Source organism: Rhinolophus sinicus, chromosome 4, assembly GCF_057876585.1.
Source record: "Rhinolophus sinicus isolate RSI-liver-muscle chromosome 4, RSI-T2T, whole genome shotgun sequence".
Taxonomy (NCBI): domain Eukaryota; kingdom Metazoa; phylum Chordata; class Mammalia; order Chiroptera; family Rhinolophidae; genus Rhinolophus; species Rhinolophus sinicus.
Genome location: NC_142504.1, coordinates 33,705,262 through 33,725,812, shown reverse-complemented (window position 1 = coordinate 33,725,812; position 20,551 = coordinate 33,705,262). Strand labels below are relative to the sequence as shown.

The 20,551-nt window shown below is 37.5% G+C and overlaps 1 protein-coding gene across 4 annotated transcripts in view; it reads right to left on the bottom strand.

Moving 5' to 3' along the window:
- Positions 1-20,551, bottom strand: part of PEX1 (peroxisomal biogenesis factor 1) — a 61,135-nt gene that overhangs the window by 16,135 nt on the left and 24,449 nt on the right. For 3 of the 4 annotated variants that reach the window (XM_019716789.3, XM_019716785.3, XM_019716796.3), the window contains exons 11-17: positions 17,021-17,117; positions 15,307-15,477; positions 9,125-9,279; positions 6,850-7,039; positions 6,472-6,638; positions 3,850-3,984; positions 1,310-1,374 (exon numbers count right to left, since the gene is read on the bottom strand). In XM_019716789.3, the coding sequence (XP_019572348.3) occupies positions 1,310-1,374; positions 3,850-3,984; positions 6,472-6,638; positions 6,850-7,039; positions 9,125-9,279; positions 15,307-15,477; positions 17,021-17,117 (980 nt within the window). The remainder of the gene's footprint in view (positions 1-1,309; positions 1,375-3,849; positions 3,985-6,471; positions 6,639-6,849; positions 7,040-9,124; positions 9,280-15,306; positions 15,478-17,020; positions 17,118-20,551) is intronic. The other variant, XM_019716803.3, reaches the window with a different exon arrangement.

Here is a 20,551-nt window from a genome sequence, read left to right as displayed (position 1 = left end):
TCCTAATTTCATGAGATGAACACCTAGTGATTAATTGTCAATGTTTTTCTTTTATAACAATTTAAGTCTATAAATTTTCCTTGAGATAAATTTTGCAGCATCTGACATTTTTAATAAACAGCATTTTCATTATTATTTAGTGCCACGTATTTTCCATTATGATCTTTAATCCATGAATTATTCAGCAGAGTGTTTTTTAAATATCTAAATATATGGGAGAGGATTATCCTCTTGTTGTTTATTTCTAACCTAACTGTGTTTTCCAAAAATAGAGTCTGTATGATACTGTTTCTTTGAAACACTGCAATTGCTATGTATGGCCTGACATATGGCCAATTTTCAAGTATGTTCCAGGTGTGCTTGAAAAGAATGTATATTCTCTAGTTGTTGGTTAAATGTTCTAAATATGCTTAGATCAATCTTACTGAATATGTTGTTTAAATCTCCTAAACTTTAACTGTTTTATTTTACCTCAATCTAACTAGTTGCTAAGAACTGCGTTTAAAATCTATTATGAAAGTGGATTTGTCAATTTCTCCTTGCAGTTCTGTCAATTTTTCCCTTAAATATTTTGAAGCTATAGTATTAGATACAAACAATGTTAGAAATGTATAATCTTCCTGGTAAACTGAAACTTTTGTCACTAAGTGGTGACTGTCTTTATCTGTAATAATGCTTTCCTGTTAATGTTCTATTTCTTAAATTGGGTGGTGAATATACAAGAGTTCATTTTATTATTATTCAAAATGTGTGTGTACATTACATATATTCTCCTAATTGCTTATTTTATAATAAAATTTTAGAAGAATGGAATAAAGTAGCTTTTTAATTGAAAAACTCCCTATAATATGATCACATTTAAATAATTATTTTCATTCTTAAAAATCAGCTTCTGCATTCATATGTATTTTTATACAAGTGAAGTAACAGTTACACTCTTTTTTAATCAAGTTGGACACATGGAATCTTAATTTCAAAAAAGAGAACCTAGAGTGATTATGTGGTTCATATAATGATCTACTTTGAGATTCCTTTGAATAACCACTTATGGTTTCACTTTTAGCATTTCAGGAATATTTCTATTTTAAACATAAAACTAAATAATTTCTAAAACTTAATATTGAAAATATTTTACATTTAAGTGGTATTTGGTGAAACAGAGAAATCTTTGTTCTCTAGTTTATTAATAATCCACATAAATCACAGGTTTCAAACATCAGTTTAAAAAGAAGAAAACTAAGACCAAAAAGCATTGACTGATAAATAATAATAGAGCCAATTACTGAAAAAACACTCATAGGGAACCAACCTAATAAAAATATCACGAACAGCTTGTTCACTTGCTCCAATATATTTGCTGAGTAACTCTGGCCCCTATTAGATAAGATAAAATTAAATTAGAATTAAGATAAAATTATTTAAAAGCAAAATATAATTTTTGTTTATGACTAAGTCTAAATACAGTCATGGAAAAATGTTAACATGATTAAATGAATGTCTCTTAAATACAATTTTAAAATTATGTGGCTAGAACAAATATCATACCACAAGTTCTATATTTGGTGTTACCTCTGCCTAGAACATTTGTTCCCATATAGTCTCATGGCTCCCTGCTTCATTTCATTTAGATGTCTGACAAAGTGCCACATCCTCAGAAAGGCCTTAGCTGACAACCCCATCTATAACCCACTCTAGTTACTCTGCACCTCCTTATTCTACCTGTCTTCCTACAGAGCATCTACTATCACCTGACGGTAGGTTATATATCAAATGCGACTGCTATTGTCTCTCTCCATTAGTAGAATGTAAGCTCCAAAAAGAAAGTTTTGTTCATTGTTGAATCCCCAGTGTCCAAAACACTGCCTGCCACATAAGTACTGAATAATTACTTGTTTAGTAAAGTAATGAATGGTTTATAAAGGGAAAATGTGCCATCTATCTCAAATCTTTGGAGACTCCCAAATATATGTAATGAGACATGAATTACTTTAATCAGCATCTTTAACTCCTGAAATCAATTTATTTATACAGCAGTTGAAAAATGTACCATTTTTCCAATGAGTTAACTGAAAAACTTTCAAAATAAACTTTACTATATATAACTAAATCAATAATGAGGACAGTCTTTCCTTAAATTGGGATCTTTTTGAAAACTGAATAGGCCCTTAATGGGATCTCCAGTAAGAAATCATTACCTTGGAAAGATCAAATACTGATCAGGATACGTGACCGAAAAAAGAATTTCTAACTCTCAGCCATCTAGATAACTATTAATATATTAGCATTGAATTAGATTTCCTCAGTACAGTCAGAGAACTATAGAAGACGGAACAAGAAATAGCTAAGGCAAAATACTAGGAACTCGGACAGGTGTCTGTGAAAGGCCCCCGTTTGACGCATGCCCCCTAGGATTTACCCTGAGCCGCCTACAGACAATCAGCTCTCTATTGAAACCTCTCCATTGAGAACTCATGCCAAATTGTGATCTGAAGATTTACTAAAGGGGTAAGATATCCTCCCTAATGAAACAATCTAAAATATAACAATAGTCACATGCTTTAATCTTGAAAATGTTTTTTTTAAAAATAGTGAAACTACATTCTAGTGACAAGTAAAAAAGAAGAGTATAGTCATAGTTATCCCAGAATCCAGAAAAAAGAGGAAAATTTAAAAGTTATAGTGCTTCCTCATTATTGTCAGGGTACCCATGTAACCAGCTCACAAAAAAATCATGTGCTAGTGGAGGGTAGGTACAACTGAAGTGCAAATTACTAAACTGACTTTCAGATTATAAGTCAATTTTGAATAAGGCTACAATATATGATTCTTTTGCCTTGCAATCTAATCACTCTTTGGAAACTAATATTGTTGGATGCTGAACTGTACAACTAGGATATCAGATGCCAGGCAATAACGACACACGAGGTGGTCTATGAGACATTACCTGAAATGATCTGTTAGCATGTCCCTTAATTACCACACTCATATACTAAAAAACTTAGACCTGGTGTGACACAAGCAAGGGTGAAATATAGCCAACAAATAACATAAAAACCCCAGCTTCCTGCCTGTGTGGTCTCCAGCTCCTAGTCTTCTAGGTTTTCTTCTCCTTTCAGGTACAGTTTGCTCTTTTATCTGAATACTTATGCAAAATTCTATTTATAATGCATGAAGATTTGCCTTAAGCAAGAATATAATAAGCCCTACAAAAGAGAGGTGGATGATTATTCAGTCTCGCACACAGCTTTAACTAATAAATGGATTATTGCTCCTACTAGCTTTCCAAATATGAGACTAACCTACAATCAAGAAACATAAATGGTGTTGGCAAGGATGTGGAGAAAGAATTACCCTTGTACATTGCTGGTGAGAGTATAAAATGGTGTAATCACTGTGAAAAACAGCTTGGCAGCCTAAACATTTGTCCACATAGAAATCTGTACACAAATGTTTAGAACAGCATTATTCATAATAGCCAAAAGGTGCAAACAAATCAAATGTCTACCAATGATGAACAGATAAACTGTGGCATAGCCATTCAGGTGAAAACGTTACGCTACATCAAAGAAGCCAGACACAAAAGGTGACATAGTTCATGATTTCTTTTATATGACATATCCGGAATTGGCAAATCCATAGAGACAGAAAGCAGATTAGTGGCTGCCAAGAGAGGGAGGGAATGGAGAATGGGATGAAAAAGTTTTGAACTAGAGAGAGGTTGTTACACAGCATTGTGATTATATTAAATGCCACTGAATTGTACACTTTAAAATAGTTAATTATATGTTATATAAATTTTACCTCAATAAAAAAATAAAGAGAAAAAAGAAAGTTAAATGAAAAACATACCTTGACACTAATAAAATTCATTCCACTCTCTCGTGCAATTACTCCAGCTAGTAAGGTTTTTCCTGTTCCAGGAGGACCATACAATAATACTCCTGTTCTTTGTCGTATGGGCAAGTTTGCAAATAATTCTGGGTACTGAAAGATACAAAAATATAACAAAGAGCTCAAGTCTACAACAAATGACTAAACAGCAGCTAAAGAGTAATGTATAGAAAAAAAATTTTCAGATGGTGCTAACTGCCACCTTTATTACCAGTGCAATGATAGAAAATAAAATTCCTACTCAAAATAATAAATAAACTCAAAGGAACTATCTTAGATTTTTCCCAGTTGGACCAGGGGATACATTCTACATCAAATGCAAAAGCTGCATCAGAACTTTCCATTTTTTCCTATTTGTATTTATTTATTTATTTTTATTTATTTATTTTTTTGGGGGGAAGGGGAACAGGACTTTATTGGGGAACAGTGTGTACTTCAGGACTTTTTTTCCAAGTCAAGTTGTTGTCCTTTCAATCTTAGTTGTGGAGGGCTCCGTCCAGCCTCAAGTTGTTGTCCCCTCAGTCCCAGCCGTGGAGGGCGCAGCTCAGCTCCAGGTCCAGCCGCCGTTTTCTAGTTGCAGGGGGCACAGCCCACCACCCCCTGCGGGAGTTGAACCGGCAACCTTGTGGTTGAGAGCCTGCGCTCCAACCAACAACTGAGCCATCCGGGAGGCAACTCAGCTCAAGGTGCCGTGTTCAATCTTAGTTGCAGGGGGCAGAGCCCACCATCCCTTGCAGGACTCGAGGAATCGAACTGGCAACCCTGTGGTCGAGAGCCCACCGGCCCATGTGGGAACCGAACCGGCAGCCCTCGGAGCCAGGAGCACGGAGCTCCAACCACCTGAGCCACCGGGCCGGCCCCATTTTTTCCTATTTTTAGAAAAACATTATAAAAGTACTACATTAAGAAAACAAAAACCAATCTTATAACCAGTATACTGCCTTCCTCTTATATGGCTCACGGAGCGAGTTATGACAGCTATATATATTCAACTATATTCCGTGAAAGAAAGGAAATAATAGAGAAGCTTGTGTAATAATAATAGACCACAAAATCTCCCAAGAGTTTCTATGCTGAACAAGTGATTGCTTCTAAATTACCATCTAAATCACTAACTTCTCAGAGAGCAAAGAAACTTGAACCGGGTGAGCCAAACATCAGGCTACTGTCAGCAATATCCTGGTCTCTATTAGGTGCGCCTGTTTAGTTCCACCTGTTGATGAAATTCTAACTCCATCTGTACCTCCATTCTAATGAAAGAGGCCCCAAGGCCAGCAGTTATGCAGATGGCCTCTATGTATCTGGATACTAATGCCTGGTGCCCAGACCCAGCATTTGGGGTAATGATCCTTCTGGCAAGTATTTCCACACCCATGTTCTCTCAAACAGGCTTTAATCCACAGTCTTGAGCTGCACTCATTTCCCAGGCCCCCGGCCACAGTTCCCAGGACTTGCCGTCTAGTTACATTAACTGAGGTCCTTACCCATTTCTTTACCTCTTTGCCTGTGTCCCTGATCTCCTGCCAGGATCCTTATCACTCAGGTTTCTGATCCAAATGCACTACCCCCTAAACTCTACCTTCTGATCTTCTGAAGAACAAGCTGTATCTGCCCCCTTATCCTGTCATCTGCCTGGTCTATGATGCCTGATAATTCTGCCTTTCCAGGACTGACATCAGAGTCTGGAAATATTGCTTAATCCAGCAGTTCTCGTGGCCTAGATGACTCTTCCAACTCTCAGCTTATTCCTGTTTCTGTTCAAATCCCAGTTGACAATTCATTTTGTTTAATACAATCTGAGTGAGTCAAGCCAAACACAAGAATTATGAAATTCACATCAATATGTGTTTACTGTTGGGGCTGGCCCAGTGGCTCAGGCGGTGAGAGCTCCATGCTCCTAACTCCGAAGGCTGCCGGTTCGATTCCCACATGGGCCAGTGGGCTCTCAACCAAAAGGTTGCCAGTTCGATTCCTCGACTCCTGCAAGGGATGGTGGGCAGCGCCCCCTGCAACTAAAATTGAACACGGCACCTTGAGCTGAGCTGCTGCTGAGCTCCCAGATGGCTCAGTTGGTTGGAATGCATCCTCTCAACCACAAGGTTGCCAGTTCGACTCCCGCAAGAGATGGTGGGCTGTGCCCCCTGCAACTAGAAAACGGCAACTGGACCTGGAGCTGAGCTGCCACCTCCACAACTAAGACTGAAAGGACAACAACTTGAAGCTGACTGGCACCCTCCACAACTAAGATTGAAAGGACAACAACTTGAGTTGGAAAAAAGGCCTGGAAGTATACATTGTTCCCCAATAAAGTCCTGTTCCCCTTCCCCAATAAAAATCTTTAAAAAAAAATGTGTTTAATGTAAATATCACCCCATCTTTCTTTATAAGCTTCTTATGGGAAAGGAGCACATCAAATACTTTAAAAATCTGTTAGAGTACCAAACATAGTGCTGGACATTTATTTGGTAACTCAGTAAATACCTGTTGAATCAGACTGGGCAAGCCAACACATAAAGTCAAAACCAGTAATTCAGTGGTTCTTCTGGGAGTTAGTACTTGATTTTATTTTTTTTTAAATACCTTGGCTGGTAACTGGATAGTATCCATGAGTATCTGCCGAACTTCATGTAATCCACCAATCTTATCCCAGCCTAGGTCTCTAGGTTTATGGAGGTTGACATTTCGCAGAGATGCAGGAATAAATCCTTGGAGAGCCCTTTGGAAGTCCAGTGTTGTTAAAACTAATTCTGTTTAAAGATAAATAAAACTTCTTTTGGTAGTCATATCTGTATATGAATTTTCAAAATATACCATCAACTTAGCTGGCCATGCCCATTTTCTATGCAAATAACTGCTTATTTTAGTAAATGGAATATATTTAATTTTTGCCTTACTACAATTTTATTTCTTCACGCTGGGATGGAGATTCCAAATTTTGGTTTTAATAGTAAAACATACCTTCCTTGGTGGATATACTCTGATGAGAGAGATGAGAATGTATGGCTCGATCCATAAGCACTGTAAAATCTCTAGCCACAAACCCTTCAGTTTCTTTAGCTATATGTTTCAGGTCAAGATCAGTGAACTTGTTTATATCACATTCCAGTTTATTTTTTATTACATTATGCAGAATTTCACATCTTTGTTCCTAGAGAAAAGGCACAAAATGCAAATTTCTGATTTTGCTCAGCTGTAAATTTTAGTACATAGATTTTGAGAAATATCAGGTTGACATAATCAACGGTGACAAAAAGCAGCTTGGTGGTTTTCTGCAGATGGAGTGAGGGAGGGATGCACTGCCAAGGGGTATAAGGAAACTTCTGGAAGTGATGGAAATGTTTGCTACCTTAATTGAGGTGATGGTTTCATGGTATATACATGTTAAAAGTGATCAAATTGTACACTTTAAATAATGAGTTTGTTTTCTTCAATTATACTTCAATAAAGTTGTAAAAAAATTACATTGATCACTATTTCTCCAATAAGAAGCCTTTCTAGTAGTAGCTGGTTCCTTTAAGAGTGGTTTTTTTGTTGTTGTTGTTCCTATAAAACCTGTTTCTAAAAAACATATTGAATGACCAATACCACTACCATTCTGTTATGCTTAATAGATATAACACCTTTATTCTTCAATAACAGTTAATTAGCACAGGGTCTGATATTTAGGGTAGATGCTAGGTAGTAATTTTAAAAAAGAAGTTAAAATGTGTTTGCCAGTCCCAGAACATGTTTCTTCGAGTCACTGCCAATAACACCATCATGAACACAAGTCCTCAGAGGGGACAATTGGCCATATGTACTTGTGATAGTGTGATTTATAATATGAAAAGTATATTTGCTCTTAGTCACTGTTTCTGGCTCAGATCTCCTAAAACCCTTAGAATTTCTTAAGTGATAAAAGTAATAAAGGTGTCTTGATATTCATATCAAACTCGTCAACCACATCTGAGTTTATGTTCATGAGGTGACTTTTGGAAAGCACCTAAAGATGGGGGCTGGTTGCCAGGGGAACCAACCCATGAATAGAGGAAACTTTCAGTCCCACCCCCTGACTTCCCAGGAGGAAAGAGGGGCTGGAGGTTGAATCAATTACCAATGGCCAATGATTTAATCAACTGTGTTTATGTAATGAAGCCGTAGTAAAAACCCAAAAGGAGGGGGTTAGAGAGTTTCCAAGTTGTTGAACCATAGGATTCCATGTGCCATGGTCCTGGGCCCCAAATGCCACCAGGACAGGAGCTCCTCTGTGAGGACAGGACCTCACCCTACATATCTCTATCTGGCTGCTGACTCACATCCTTTAATATCCTTTGTAATAAACTAGCAGTCTAGTGAGTAAACTAGTTTCTGGAGTTGTATGAGCGGCTCTAGCAAATTGATCGAACCCAATGCGGTGGGTGTGGGACCTGTGACTGATTTACCCAGTCAGAAGTGCAGAGGACAGCCTGGACTTGAAATTGGCATCTCAAGTGGAGGACATCTAGTAGGACTGAGCCCTTAACCTGTGGAATCTGATGCTATCTCCAGGTAGGCAGTTAGAAGTTAGAATTGAGTTGAATTGTAGGACACCCAGCTGGTGTCCAAGAATTGCTTGGTGGTGTGAGAAAAAAACCCACATGCTGGTTTGGGTGCTGGGTACAAAATATTAGTGCTGGTAAAAAAAAAAGGTTAATCAAATTTTTAAAAGACATCTGTGTGTATTTCTCACTGCTCTTACTCATTAAGAAGAAATGCTTTAAAAAGGTTAACTATGAGAGTTGGTGGATGTGTTAAGTTGATTGTGGTAAATATTTCACAATGTATATCAAATTATCATGTTGTACACTTTAAATATATACAACTTTATTTGTCAATTTTATCTCAATAAAACTGAAAAAAAATTCTAATTTCCACAATGTATTTACAAACTTTACCAATGGGAAATGCCAGCAGTTAAGAATTTTTAGGGTTTTTGTAGTTTTTAAATGGAATAAAAAAAGAAAACTTTAATTAAAAAAAAAAGAAACTCTGTTTTCAAAAAAGCCATTTCCTTGGAAAGTACACAGTAACACTTTAGATGGTTATAACTGAAAACTGTGTTTCTAAGCACAACATGCACCAAATGTCACCTTTTAAATATCCTTAAGATCATTAACATAAGCATAAGTGTAAAGCCATAAATAAGTAATAAAATTGAAAAACAATTTATATAAAGGAGAATACATTTCAACAATCTTCACAAGTAGTTGGTTACCTGATTAGGAGGTTGAATATGTTGGACACACTGAAATATGTGAGTTCCTTGGGCAGAAACAAGTAAAGGATGTAGAGAATGTTGAGACTGGCTTGTGGCAATCAGTGCAACCAAACTTCCCATGGAAATAAACTCTTTCATCATGTCATTCAAAGCTAGAATTAAGCAATATAGTGTAAGAGCTTAGCAAATATAAACATAAAATTTTAAAATTATACATTCATTAAAAATAATAACCTCAAGTCGAGCTTTAAGGCGGAGTCTGAATGGTATGGCTCCTTCATTCCTTTTAAAAATGAAATCTTCCATTCATTCATTCATTTGCCTATTGAGGACCTAATATAGGCCAGGCTCTAACCCATCTAACGGCATAGGAGGCACTGTAAACTCAGGTTGTATACTCAGAACAATGCCTAGTGTTCCTTCCCTCTGCATCTTATCAAATAAATGTAAAGGATGATAAATTTTCATGTTGTGTTCTGTTAATTAAGCAAAATACACCTCATATTCCTATGACTTCCTGAACAATCTCTTTACATGCCAATCTTGCAAGGTTTGGTTGGCATGAGGTCAAAACTGAAACAGGCGTTAGTAACATATGAAGTGGGACAATTAAGTTCGTGAACTCATTCTAGAAAAAGTGCTACATACCTCATTGCTGAATATCACTACGGTCACCTTCGAAGCACTACCCTTGGGAAGCTGTGCACCGACGCCAGTGCCTAGTCCACCCTTCAAAGCAATTTTGGAACTCTTTTTCTGGAATGGCCATCAGAGCTGTCATCGTATTACCCTTGCTTTCCTGAATGTCATCTAAATGCCTTCCTTTCAATATTTCCTTTATCTTCGAGTCAAGAAAGAAGTCACTGGGGGCCAGGTCAGGTGAATAGAGAGGGTGTTCCAATACAGTTATTTGCTTACTGGCTAAAAACTCCTTCACAGATAGTGCCATGTGAGCTGGTGCATTGTCGTGATACAAGAGCCATGAATTGTTGGCAAAAAGTTCAGGCTAACTTTTTCATGCAGCCTTTTCAGCACTTCCAAATAGTAAACTTGGTTAACTGTTTGTCCAGTTGGTACAAATTCATAAAAATTCATAATGAATAATCCCACTGATATCATAAAAGGTAGTTACCACAGACTACATAGCACTGTGGTCATAGCACATGTAGTAATACTACATGTTACTGTGGCATTCTGTCAATGCCATATTTAGGTCCCCTACTATAATTGTGCTTTTGTCAGTTTCTCTCTTAGGTCTGTTAGTAGTAGCTTTATATATTTTGGTGCTCCCTGACTGGGGACATATATATTGATAAGTTCAAGAACTTAATTGTCAGACCACATATATCTGAGTCCTGAGCTAAAAATCTGCAGTATTCCCTTAAACACCAGACTAACAAATCTTGCACATGCTACAGGATTCAAAATGAGAGATTAACAATAGTTTATAATAACCCCAAACCACTATGGTTGCATTGTGTATCTATTTTGGCTCCCAAGAACCTTGAGGCAGCTGAATGCTGCCAAATCCTCCAGTGCCGTCCCCTGCTCTCCAGTCCTCTCACTGAATTCTAAACTCCAGAAGTGGGGTATTCCTAACACCATGATTTCTTGTACCTCTGTGCCTTTGTCTGTGGACCACACTTCTTTGCTTCTTCATTAGTATGAAGCTACTGCATGCTAATTTCTACTCCTCCACCAACTCATCTCAGTTTCAACTCTTCCAAACCTTCCCTGATATTAATAACTCCTTACCCCACACCACCGCCAGTTTGGGATATGTGCTCCTATAGTACCTTGTATACACTTCTAGCAGAGCATATCCGACCACCTCCTAGATGTGTCACCTGGTCACATTACCTATTTAAATTTCTCTTTACTCACCTGTAAAACCAGGAGAATATCTGCAGGAGTACAAAGCAATCCCTAGTCAAGAAAGAGCACTCAACACAATCATTATTACTCCCAGTATTCTGAACTAAAATTGTTCATTTACTTTTCTTTTCCCTCATAGATATTGAGACTACGGACTGTGCAAAATATTTATCGGACAAGTATTTGTCAAATGAACAAAGTAAGAGTAAACCTGTACAATTAAGAATTTTTTTAATCTTCATTAAATTTGAGTGGCACTGCTTAGTAAAATTATATAGGTTTCAAGTATACATTTCTATAATACATCATCTATATATTGCATTGCATTTCTTTTACGTTATTGAATTTAGTGGCATATAGTCCTTCATAATATTCTTGTATGATCCTTTATATTTCTGTGGTATCCATCATAACTTCTTTTACATCTCTGATTTTGTTTATTTGTGTCTTTTCTCTTTTTTCCTTAGTGAGTCTAGCCAGGGATTTGTCAATTTTATTAATCTTTTCAAAGAACCAGCTCTTTATTTCATTAATTTTTCCTATTTTTTGTTCTCCATTTCATTTAGTTCTGCTCTGATTTTTATTATTTCCTTCCTTCAGCTGACATTGGGCTTCATTTGTTCTTCTTTCTCTAGTTCTTTAAGTTGTAATGTTAGGTTGTTTATTTGGAATTTTTCTTGTTTCTTGAAATAGGCCTGTAATGACATAAATTTCCTTCTTATTACTGCTTTCGCTGCATCTCAGTAATTTTGATAGGATGTATTTTCATTCTCATTTGTGTCTACGTATCTTTTGATCTCTCCTTTCATTTCTTCTTTGACTCAGTCATTCTTTAGCAGCATGTTGTTTAATCTCCAAGTATTTATGGTTTTTCCCACTTTTGTTTTGTAGTTGATATCCAATTTCATAGCACTGTGGTCAGAGAATATGTGTGGTGTGATTTCAATCTTTTTAAATTTGCTGAGGCTAGTTTTGTGTCCCAACACATGGTCTATCCTTGAGAATGTACCATGTGCACTAGAAAAGAATGGATAGTCTGGTGTTCTAGGATGAAAGGTTCTGTAAATGTCAATTATGTCCATTTGGTCTAATGTGCCTTTTAAGGCTGATATTTCCTTATGGATTTTCTGTTAGGATGATCTATTTCTGTCAATGCCATATTTAGGTCCCCTACTATAATTGTGCTTTTGTCAGTTTCTCTCTTTAGTTCTGTTAGTAGTTGCTTTATATATTTTGGTGCTCCCTGACTGGGGACATATATATTGATAAGTGTTATGTCTTCTTGTTGTACTGTCCCCTTTATCACTGAAATATCCATCTTTGTCTCATTACCTCTTTTGTCCTGAAGTCTCTTTCATCAGATGTAAGTAAGGCTATGCCACTTTTTTCTGGATGTCTTTTGCTTAGAGTTTTGTTTTCCACCCTTTCACTTTGAGTCTATATTTGTCCTTGTAGCTGAGATGTGTCTCTTGGAGGCAGCACATGGTTGGGTTTTGTTTTTTTGATCCAATCTGCTATTCTGTGCCTTTTTATTGGTGAATTCAGTCCATTTACATTTAGGGTGATTACTGATATACGAAGATTTCCCATAGCCATTTTATCTTTTGTTTTCTGATAGCTCAGTGTCTCCATTGTTTCTTTGCCTTTGTGTTTCTGTCTGTTATTTTAGTTTGGTGGTAGTCTATGATTTTTTCCCCTGTTTCCTCTTTTTTATTGTTATGTGTGTCTGGATTTTTTTTTTTTTTTTCTGAGTGGTTCCCATTAAGTTTCTGTAAAAGAAAGTTTCATATATACTGTAGTCCTTTTTCTTCAGCATGCTTATCTCCATTCCCTTTTGCAAATTCAGACTTTTACCATCCTCCCCTTTTGTTTTTGTTGTCACAAATTATCCGTTTGTGGTCTGAGTTCATGTCTGAGTTGCATTAGCAAATTGTCTTTTTTTTTTTTTTTTTTTAATGTTTTTATCTCTTTTACCCTGCATGTTATGTTTAGGTGCATAGTGCCCTATTCTGTGAAGGGGTTGTCATTTCCTGCTTCTATCTGTCTGTTAATAATCTTACTCATAGTTTTGTATTCTTTCGTCTTTTTGTTTCTGGTAGAACAATATCCTTCAGTATTTCCTATAATGCAGGCCTTGTGATGGAAAATTCCCTCAGCTTCTGTGTATCTAGAAAAGTCCTTATTCCTCCTTTATATCTAAAGGATAACTTTGCTGGATGTATTATTCTTAGCTGGTAATTTCTCTCTTTCAATAGTTTGAATATTTGATTCTACTCCCTCCTGGTCTGTAGTTTCTGCTGAAAAGTCTGATGATAATCTAACAGGCTTTCCTTTTTCTTCTTTCCCCTGGCTGCCTTGAAAATTCTTTGTCATTAATTTTTGACAGCTTCAATATAATGTGCCTTGGAGAAGGCCTGTTAGGATTGAGGTAATTAGGTGTTCTGTTTGCTTCTTGGATTCGAGGATTCAGTTCTTTCCATAGATTTGGGAATTTCTCATCGACAATTTGAATAGGCTCTTTGTTCCCTTCATCCTCTCTTCTCTTTCTGGTATACTCATTATTCTTATATTGCTCTTTCTAATGAAGTCAGATAATTTTGTAGAGTTCTTTCACTTCCTCTACATTCAAGTCTTTTTCTTCTTCCATGTGCATCATTTCCAAATTTTTATCTTTGATATGACTAATTCTTTCCTCCATCTGGTCAGCCATGTTTCTAAGCTCACTATTTCATTCTTCATCTCTTATTGAGTTCTTCAGCTCTGGAATTTGTTTGGTTCTTTTTTAAAATTTCAATCCTCTTTGGTCAAGTATTCATTTTGTCTGTTGATTTTATTTCTGAGGTCATGAAACTGCCTGAGTTTTCTTGCATGTCACTGAGTTTTTTCAGAACTGCAATTTTGAATTCTCTGTCATTTAAGTCACATATTTCCATGTCTTTAAGTTTGTTTTCTGGAGATTTTTCATTTTCTTTTTGAGCTGCCTTGTTACCTTGGTTATTCATGGTAATTGATGAGTTATTTCTCTTCTTGGGCATCTACAGGAATGATTTCTGCAGCAGGTTGATACAAAGAGGTCTTTCTTTTGATTTCCAGTAGGTGGCGCTGGAGTTTTTATTTTTCTCTTGCCCTGTTGTGGCTTCTTGCAGTGCAAGATTTTCTGGGGAGGCAAGTATCTCCTTTGTGACTAGGTCACCTTGGTCTCAGCACCACGCCTGTGGGAGTATGTGGTGGGTGATGACATGCTGGGCCCCTGAAATCCCAGTGCTACCCCTGCAGCCAGATGCAGAGCTGTGTGAGAGGCAGAGCTGTGTGCCTCAGCAGCCCTGGATGCCTCTAGTGGGATCAGCCACAACAGGTGGAGGTGGATGGGCTGTAGGAGGCAGCTGGTGTGTTTGTGGCTTTATTTTCCTCTGAGTAATAGCGAATGCCAGACCACAGCTGCCTCGCCCCTATATCTCCTCCCTTGTCACTGGGATTAGCTGTTGTGTGTGTGTGCCGCTCAGGAACTGTCTCTCCAGTTCTCAGGGCTGTAGATATTCTGCTCTTTAATCTGACACTGCTAGTTTCTTCTGCTGCCCACAATGGGAGGGTGTGGGGGAGGTGAGCTCTGGGAGGGTGAGGGAAGGTGGCCAGGCTCCGTGGCTTTGTTTTCCGCCTGAAAGTGAGAGCTGTTGACCACAATTATAGGACTTCTGTATTTGGTCTTCACCCCGAGGTCTCTGCCTCAGTCACTGTGTTCAGCCATGCTATATGCACCACTCAGGCAGGAATGCTTGGGGCCACAGAGAGTGCACCTGCAGTTTCAAACCTCCTTTCTCCTGGGACCACAGTGGCTCCAGGCTGCATCAGCAGCCCCTGTCTCGGAACTTCTCCCTTCCCTCCTCCCCTGTTTGCCCTAATTCGCCACCTTCAGATGTTTTGATGCGCGGATCTCTCAGACATGTTTGTGTGTTGCATAGGGAATCCTTTGTTGAATTATAGCCGTTCAACTTGTTGTAACTTTCAAGGGGGACCCTTTATGCCATGTTGCTGACATTACCTCACCCAATTAAGCAATTTCTAATCAGTATTGGAGAATGAAAAGGTCCCAAAGACTAATCATGAAGTTATAGAATATTCACATTGCTCTTATTCTACCAACTTTGCTAATACAGGACAACTGTAGAATGCTATCAGAAGCTCAAAAGCAACATGTAACATAGCATATATTCTATTCTCTGATTAGAGATTTACCATTAAGACCAAAAATGCTGCCTGACAAAAGAAAAAGCCCTGAAACCAGTGAGTGGATGCGTTACCATTACCGTGTGCAAGCCGCTGGCTCTGCGTGGCCTCAGGACCGTGCTCGTGTTCTGGGGGTGCAGGCAGGCCAACAATGAGATCGAGGTCATCCAGCAGAAGGACAGAAGGCTGCCTCCACGCCGCCTCTGAGAAAGCCGCCGTTAGGGCTTTTTGTATATTTTCCAGCCTTTTCCCTTAACACAGAACATATCAAATGGTTTTAATGTTATTTCAAGGCTAGAAAAGTTCAGGGTGCCCTTTTAAAAGCATTAGAGGTGCTGGCCCAGTGGCTTAGGCAGTTAGAGCTCCATGCTCCTAACTCCTGGTTCAATTCCCACATGGGCCAGTGGGCTCTCAACCACAAGGTTGCCAGTTCAATTCCTTGAGTCCCACAAGGGACGGTGGGCAGCGCCCCCTGCAGCTAAGATTGAACACGGCACCTTGAGCGGAGCTGCCGCTGAGCTCCCGGATGGCTCAGTTGGTTGGAGCGCATCCTCTCAACCACAAGGTTGCCGGTTCGACTCCCACAAGGGATGATGGGCTGCGCCCCCTGCAACTAGCAACGGCAACTGGACCTGGAGCTGAGCTGTGCCCTCCACAACTAAGACTGAAAGGACAACAACTTGACTTGGAAAAAAGTCCTGGAAGTACACATTGTTCCCCAATAAAGTCTTGTACCCCTTCCCCAATAAAAAAAATAATAAGTAAAAATAAAAAAAATTAGAAAAGCTTAATATTGAAAATTCGATCCATATTTTAAGATAGCAATCATTAAAATGTGTTAATCATTAACATGGTTTAATTAGTACAGCAAAGAACTCAGTAAAATACTGAATTTTATAAAATTGAAAAAAAGGAATATGCTACCATAATTTCTATATGTATTTATTTATAGCTAGCCTCTTTCCATAAAGAATTTCAAGTGGCTTACAACAAAATGCCTAGAGATATTAGAATTGCTATCTTTGAATCATAAATTTGGCTTTAAACTTCCTGGTGAATTACAAAGTTCTAATTTTCAATGTATAGAAAACATACCAATCATAAGCCAATGTAAAGAGTTGCTGTTACTTCGTTCTAAAACAAAATTTTCACGAGGCTTCAAGCAGGACTATGAGAGATGGGCAATGTCTCTAAAACCACATTTATAGTATAATAATGAAGTAATGGATTTTTGGAGGCTATTTCTTCATTTCTTATTATGTACTAGATTAAAAATACTGAGAGTATAATGACTAATTAGGAATATATGGTAGTGACAGCCAAGGGAAAAAAAGTTAACTACTAAAAGTAAAATCTTTCCAATCTTTTAACTGAATAGATAAAAATGTAAATGTTAAAGACTTTTAAAAGCACAAAAGTGTATATGGTAAATTGTAATTCTCCTTTCTGCTGTCCACAGACACCCACTTTCCCTGCTTTAAGGCAACCATTCTACCAGTTTCCCATAGCAATTCAGAGATCATTTATAGCCATGAGAGTATATTCAAATACTAAATTCGCAGAGTGGCATTTCCAGGAATATAGTCTAAAAAGAGTTTTGGCTAGGAAAAAAGAAAACGCCTCCAATAAATATGGAGAATTTAAAATTTTTTGTTAAAAACATTAGAAAGCCAAAGATTTAAAATTTCTAAGGCATTTCAAATTAGCTATTTGTATGTATTAGATTAGCAGCATTAAATAATGTTTGTCTTTCTCCCAAAAATAGGATTTATGTAGAGTGTTACCAGTTCATACCTCTTAAAGCTTTACAGTCAACTATCTCCACATGGGCATCCAACATGTCAAATGCTTCTTTACATATTGCCTTGGCTAAAGTTGATTTTCCACTCCCCTAGAAAACAATTAATTCATAAGAACTCTCAATATATTCAGTCACAGAAATAGCTTCATTAATTCATAAGAACTCAATATATTCAATCACAGAAATAGCTTGTCACTGTGGCAACTACAAAGACTCAGCCTGATCAATCAAATATATATAAATGATATTATATACTATATAATTCTATATGTCAATTATAGCTCAATAAAGCCAGGGGGGAACCCCAACATCCCTGGAACTCTAGGATCACATTATGGTGAGGGCATTTAACATAAAACAAACTTATAGGAAGGAGTGAAAATCTGGATTCAGGAAGCTGTAAGAGACCACTGCAGAATAAACGGGATATAACCACAGGGAAGGTTAACAGATGACAACACAATCTCAGGAATGTAAACACCATAAAAAGGGGCATTTCCCACTCCAACGCCAACATCAATTTGTGGTAATGATATGGGCCAAACGAAAGGGCTGCTCACTACAGAAATTCTAAGTTTTCTTTCTTCAGTGTTTTAACTCCATTAGTTTCTTAATCATAAATAATAGATTGTTTTTAACCTGAATCATAGGAATCTCCTACCCCTGCTTTAGATAATTACCCTAAAACTTGTGATTCATATTTGTTGATTGTAATCACTGAAGTCTAGTGTCCTCTCCTACCCGTTCTGGGCCCAACTCTTGTGAAATTAACAACACTTGAATGATTGGTTGAATGGATCAATTAAAATCTACTTTTCCTCATTCAGGGGTCTTGGGGATGCGGAGGATGCCCCAGCAAGGTTGCCAGTCACAATCAAAGAAGCCAGCGCGGTCTTCCAGGCGGATCTCGAGACCCCCTTCCTCTCATCTGAGATCAGATAGGGCGAGAGTTCCATGAATCACCCAATAGGTAGGGACAGCTCTACACCCCCATCCAGCAGGAAGCAGATACAGAAGAAAGACCGTCTGTCCCTCAACTTCCCATAGAGATTTTATGGGGTTCATGTCTCTCAAAGGGAAAACAAGGCAGGCAGTTAGAGATAGACATTGGGTCTCTGCATTCCTGCATAATCCACAGAATGCGGCTGCCAAAAGACCTCCCCTCTCTGCCCAAAGCTTCCCCTTTTCATTGTAATTATCTACCCCTATGAGAAACAAATGGGTACAAATACCCAACTAGACTAAACTGGCCACTCACACCTGTGCAGTAAAAGCCACAATGACTTTCATTTCACCTGGGACTCACTATACCATCATTATAATATAATACATACGCCTGGGAAGTTCATTAATATCACTATAACAGACTGAACTCTGGGAAGTAACATGCGCAGTCTAACAAGATGAGATAATAGCCTCTTGCCAATCACAGGCGTCAATCAAGCGGTCACATACCCAGAAGAAAGGAACAGCCCATTCTAGAGAAAAAAAGGATAAAAACTCCAAATCCTCCCCAGTCTAGGCCCTTTGAGCCTTGCTTTTGCTCAGGGCAGGCTCCAAATTCTTTGGAGTGTACTTTCTCTTCTAATAATGGCCCTTGAGCCATTCTCTGTTGCTCGGGTCCGCTCCTATTTTGTTGGAGTGTACTATCTCTTCTAATAAACTACTCTTTCACCACTTTATTTCTGTGTCTCGTTCAATTCTTTGCTTGAGATGCCAGGAACCTGAACACTACGCTGGGAAGAGCCCACTGTCTGGTAACAGCAATACTAAAAATAATAAACTGCTTTAAGAAAGTTGAAAAAAAGAGAGAAAAAAAGTATCCACCAATCTAGCTGTGTGAGATATGCAGGGGTTACTAAAGTAGGGCTTTTCTTTTAAGCTGCTAGGAGCTGAGGGTGTCCTATGTTCATATTAGTGCCAATTACAATGGAAAATAAACATCTAGTTTGTTAGTTAAAACAATCACTGATACTTAAATCTTTTACCTTTAAAAACAGGTAATGCTTCATTATTTGTTACTAGAAAGAAATAATATGAACATTAAATAGTTATTCTAGATACATGAAACTTACCCCTATTTAATTTCAATTATATTTAATGAAAAAATATTACTCGCTTCCCCATTATCTTAAATTAACTGTAATTTTAATTCAGTTTCTTGGTGATTTACAGTATAACTGTGACCATCAATTAATGTACAGTGCAGCCCTCAGAGACTTTTAAGATGGATAGAACTGTTTACTTTTGTATTAAGTGACTCCAGACTCAGTGTGCACTTTCTCTTTTCAAATAAAAGCTTAATTTTTTCCTGATTATACAATAATATGAAAAAATACAAAATAATTACAAATACTTATGAGTAGAGAAAGGTGAAAAACCTTCTGTAATGATCCCCTTGCACAGAAGTAACCACTGTCAATTATTGCGATGTGTCATCTTTCCAGGCACTCCACACATATTTTATGTAAATTTATAAAGATAGCATTACAGTATCATGCAGGTTTACAATAAATCACTGTCCTCTTTATCAACAAATATACAGCTGCACCTGCTCCCTAGTACAAAGCCACTGTGGGGATGTATTGGACCGTAATGTTTGAAAAGCCACTTCCTAAGTATATATTTATGCTGCTTCTAATTTTTACCTATTATAAGTAAAGCTAAAATAAATCTCTCTCTCTCTCTCTCTCTCTCTCTCTCTCTCTGTATATATATACACATATATATATACATACACATACATATATGTATATATATATATACACACACATATATGTATATATATATATATACACACACACATATATATATATATATATATATATATTTACTTGTCAGATTATACCTTCAGAATAAATCTGTGGAATTCACTGCAGCAAAAGGTGTTTTTTTTTTTGTTTGTTTGTTTTTTTTTTACATATCTAAAATTTTGCTAAACATTGTTATAGTGTCCCTAGAAAGGTTGAACACTGGTAGGTTTCTATAGATCTTTTAATGTTTCCTCCTTCAATCTACTATTATTTCTTATCATTGTTGTTTTGTCTAGCTTTAACAGCCCTGCATCAGTTCTAATATTTTGTGGACTGGAAAAACATCCAAGCTTGTTGTGCAAAGACAGAAATTTAGCAGGCATCAACAAATACTACCATCATTATAGTTTACTGAATTTCATTTATATTTAAAGTCAATGGGCTCTAAAGAATAAAGAAATTAGAGGTGCTGGGGTATACGCTCCACCTGTTAGAATCATTTTGCCTAGTCAGAGGACCTTTTCTCCTTACTTAAAGAAATTCATTAGTTGTATAGCACTTTTCAGTTTACAGAGTTCTTTCATGTATATTTTTTCCCTTAAGTGAGGTTATCCTAAAAAGGCAAATAAACTAAAAAATGACCTGAGGTCACAGCCAGTAAGTACATGACAAATGTGGGACTCAAATCCAGGTCTGCTTGCTCTTCCTATTAACCATGCTACCCCTAGGTGAGACTGACAAAGTCTGGCTTCTGAGTCAGTAGGATATTCC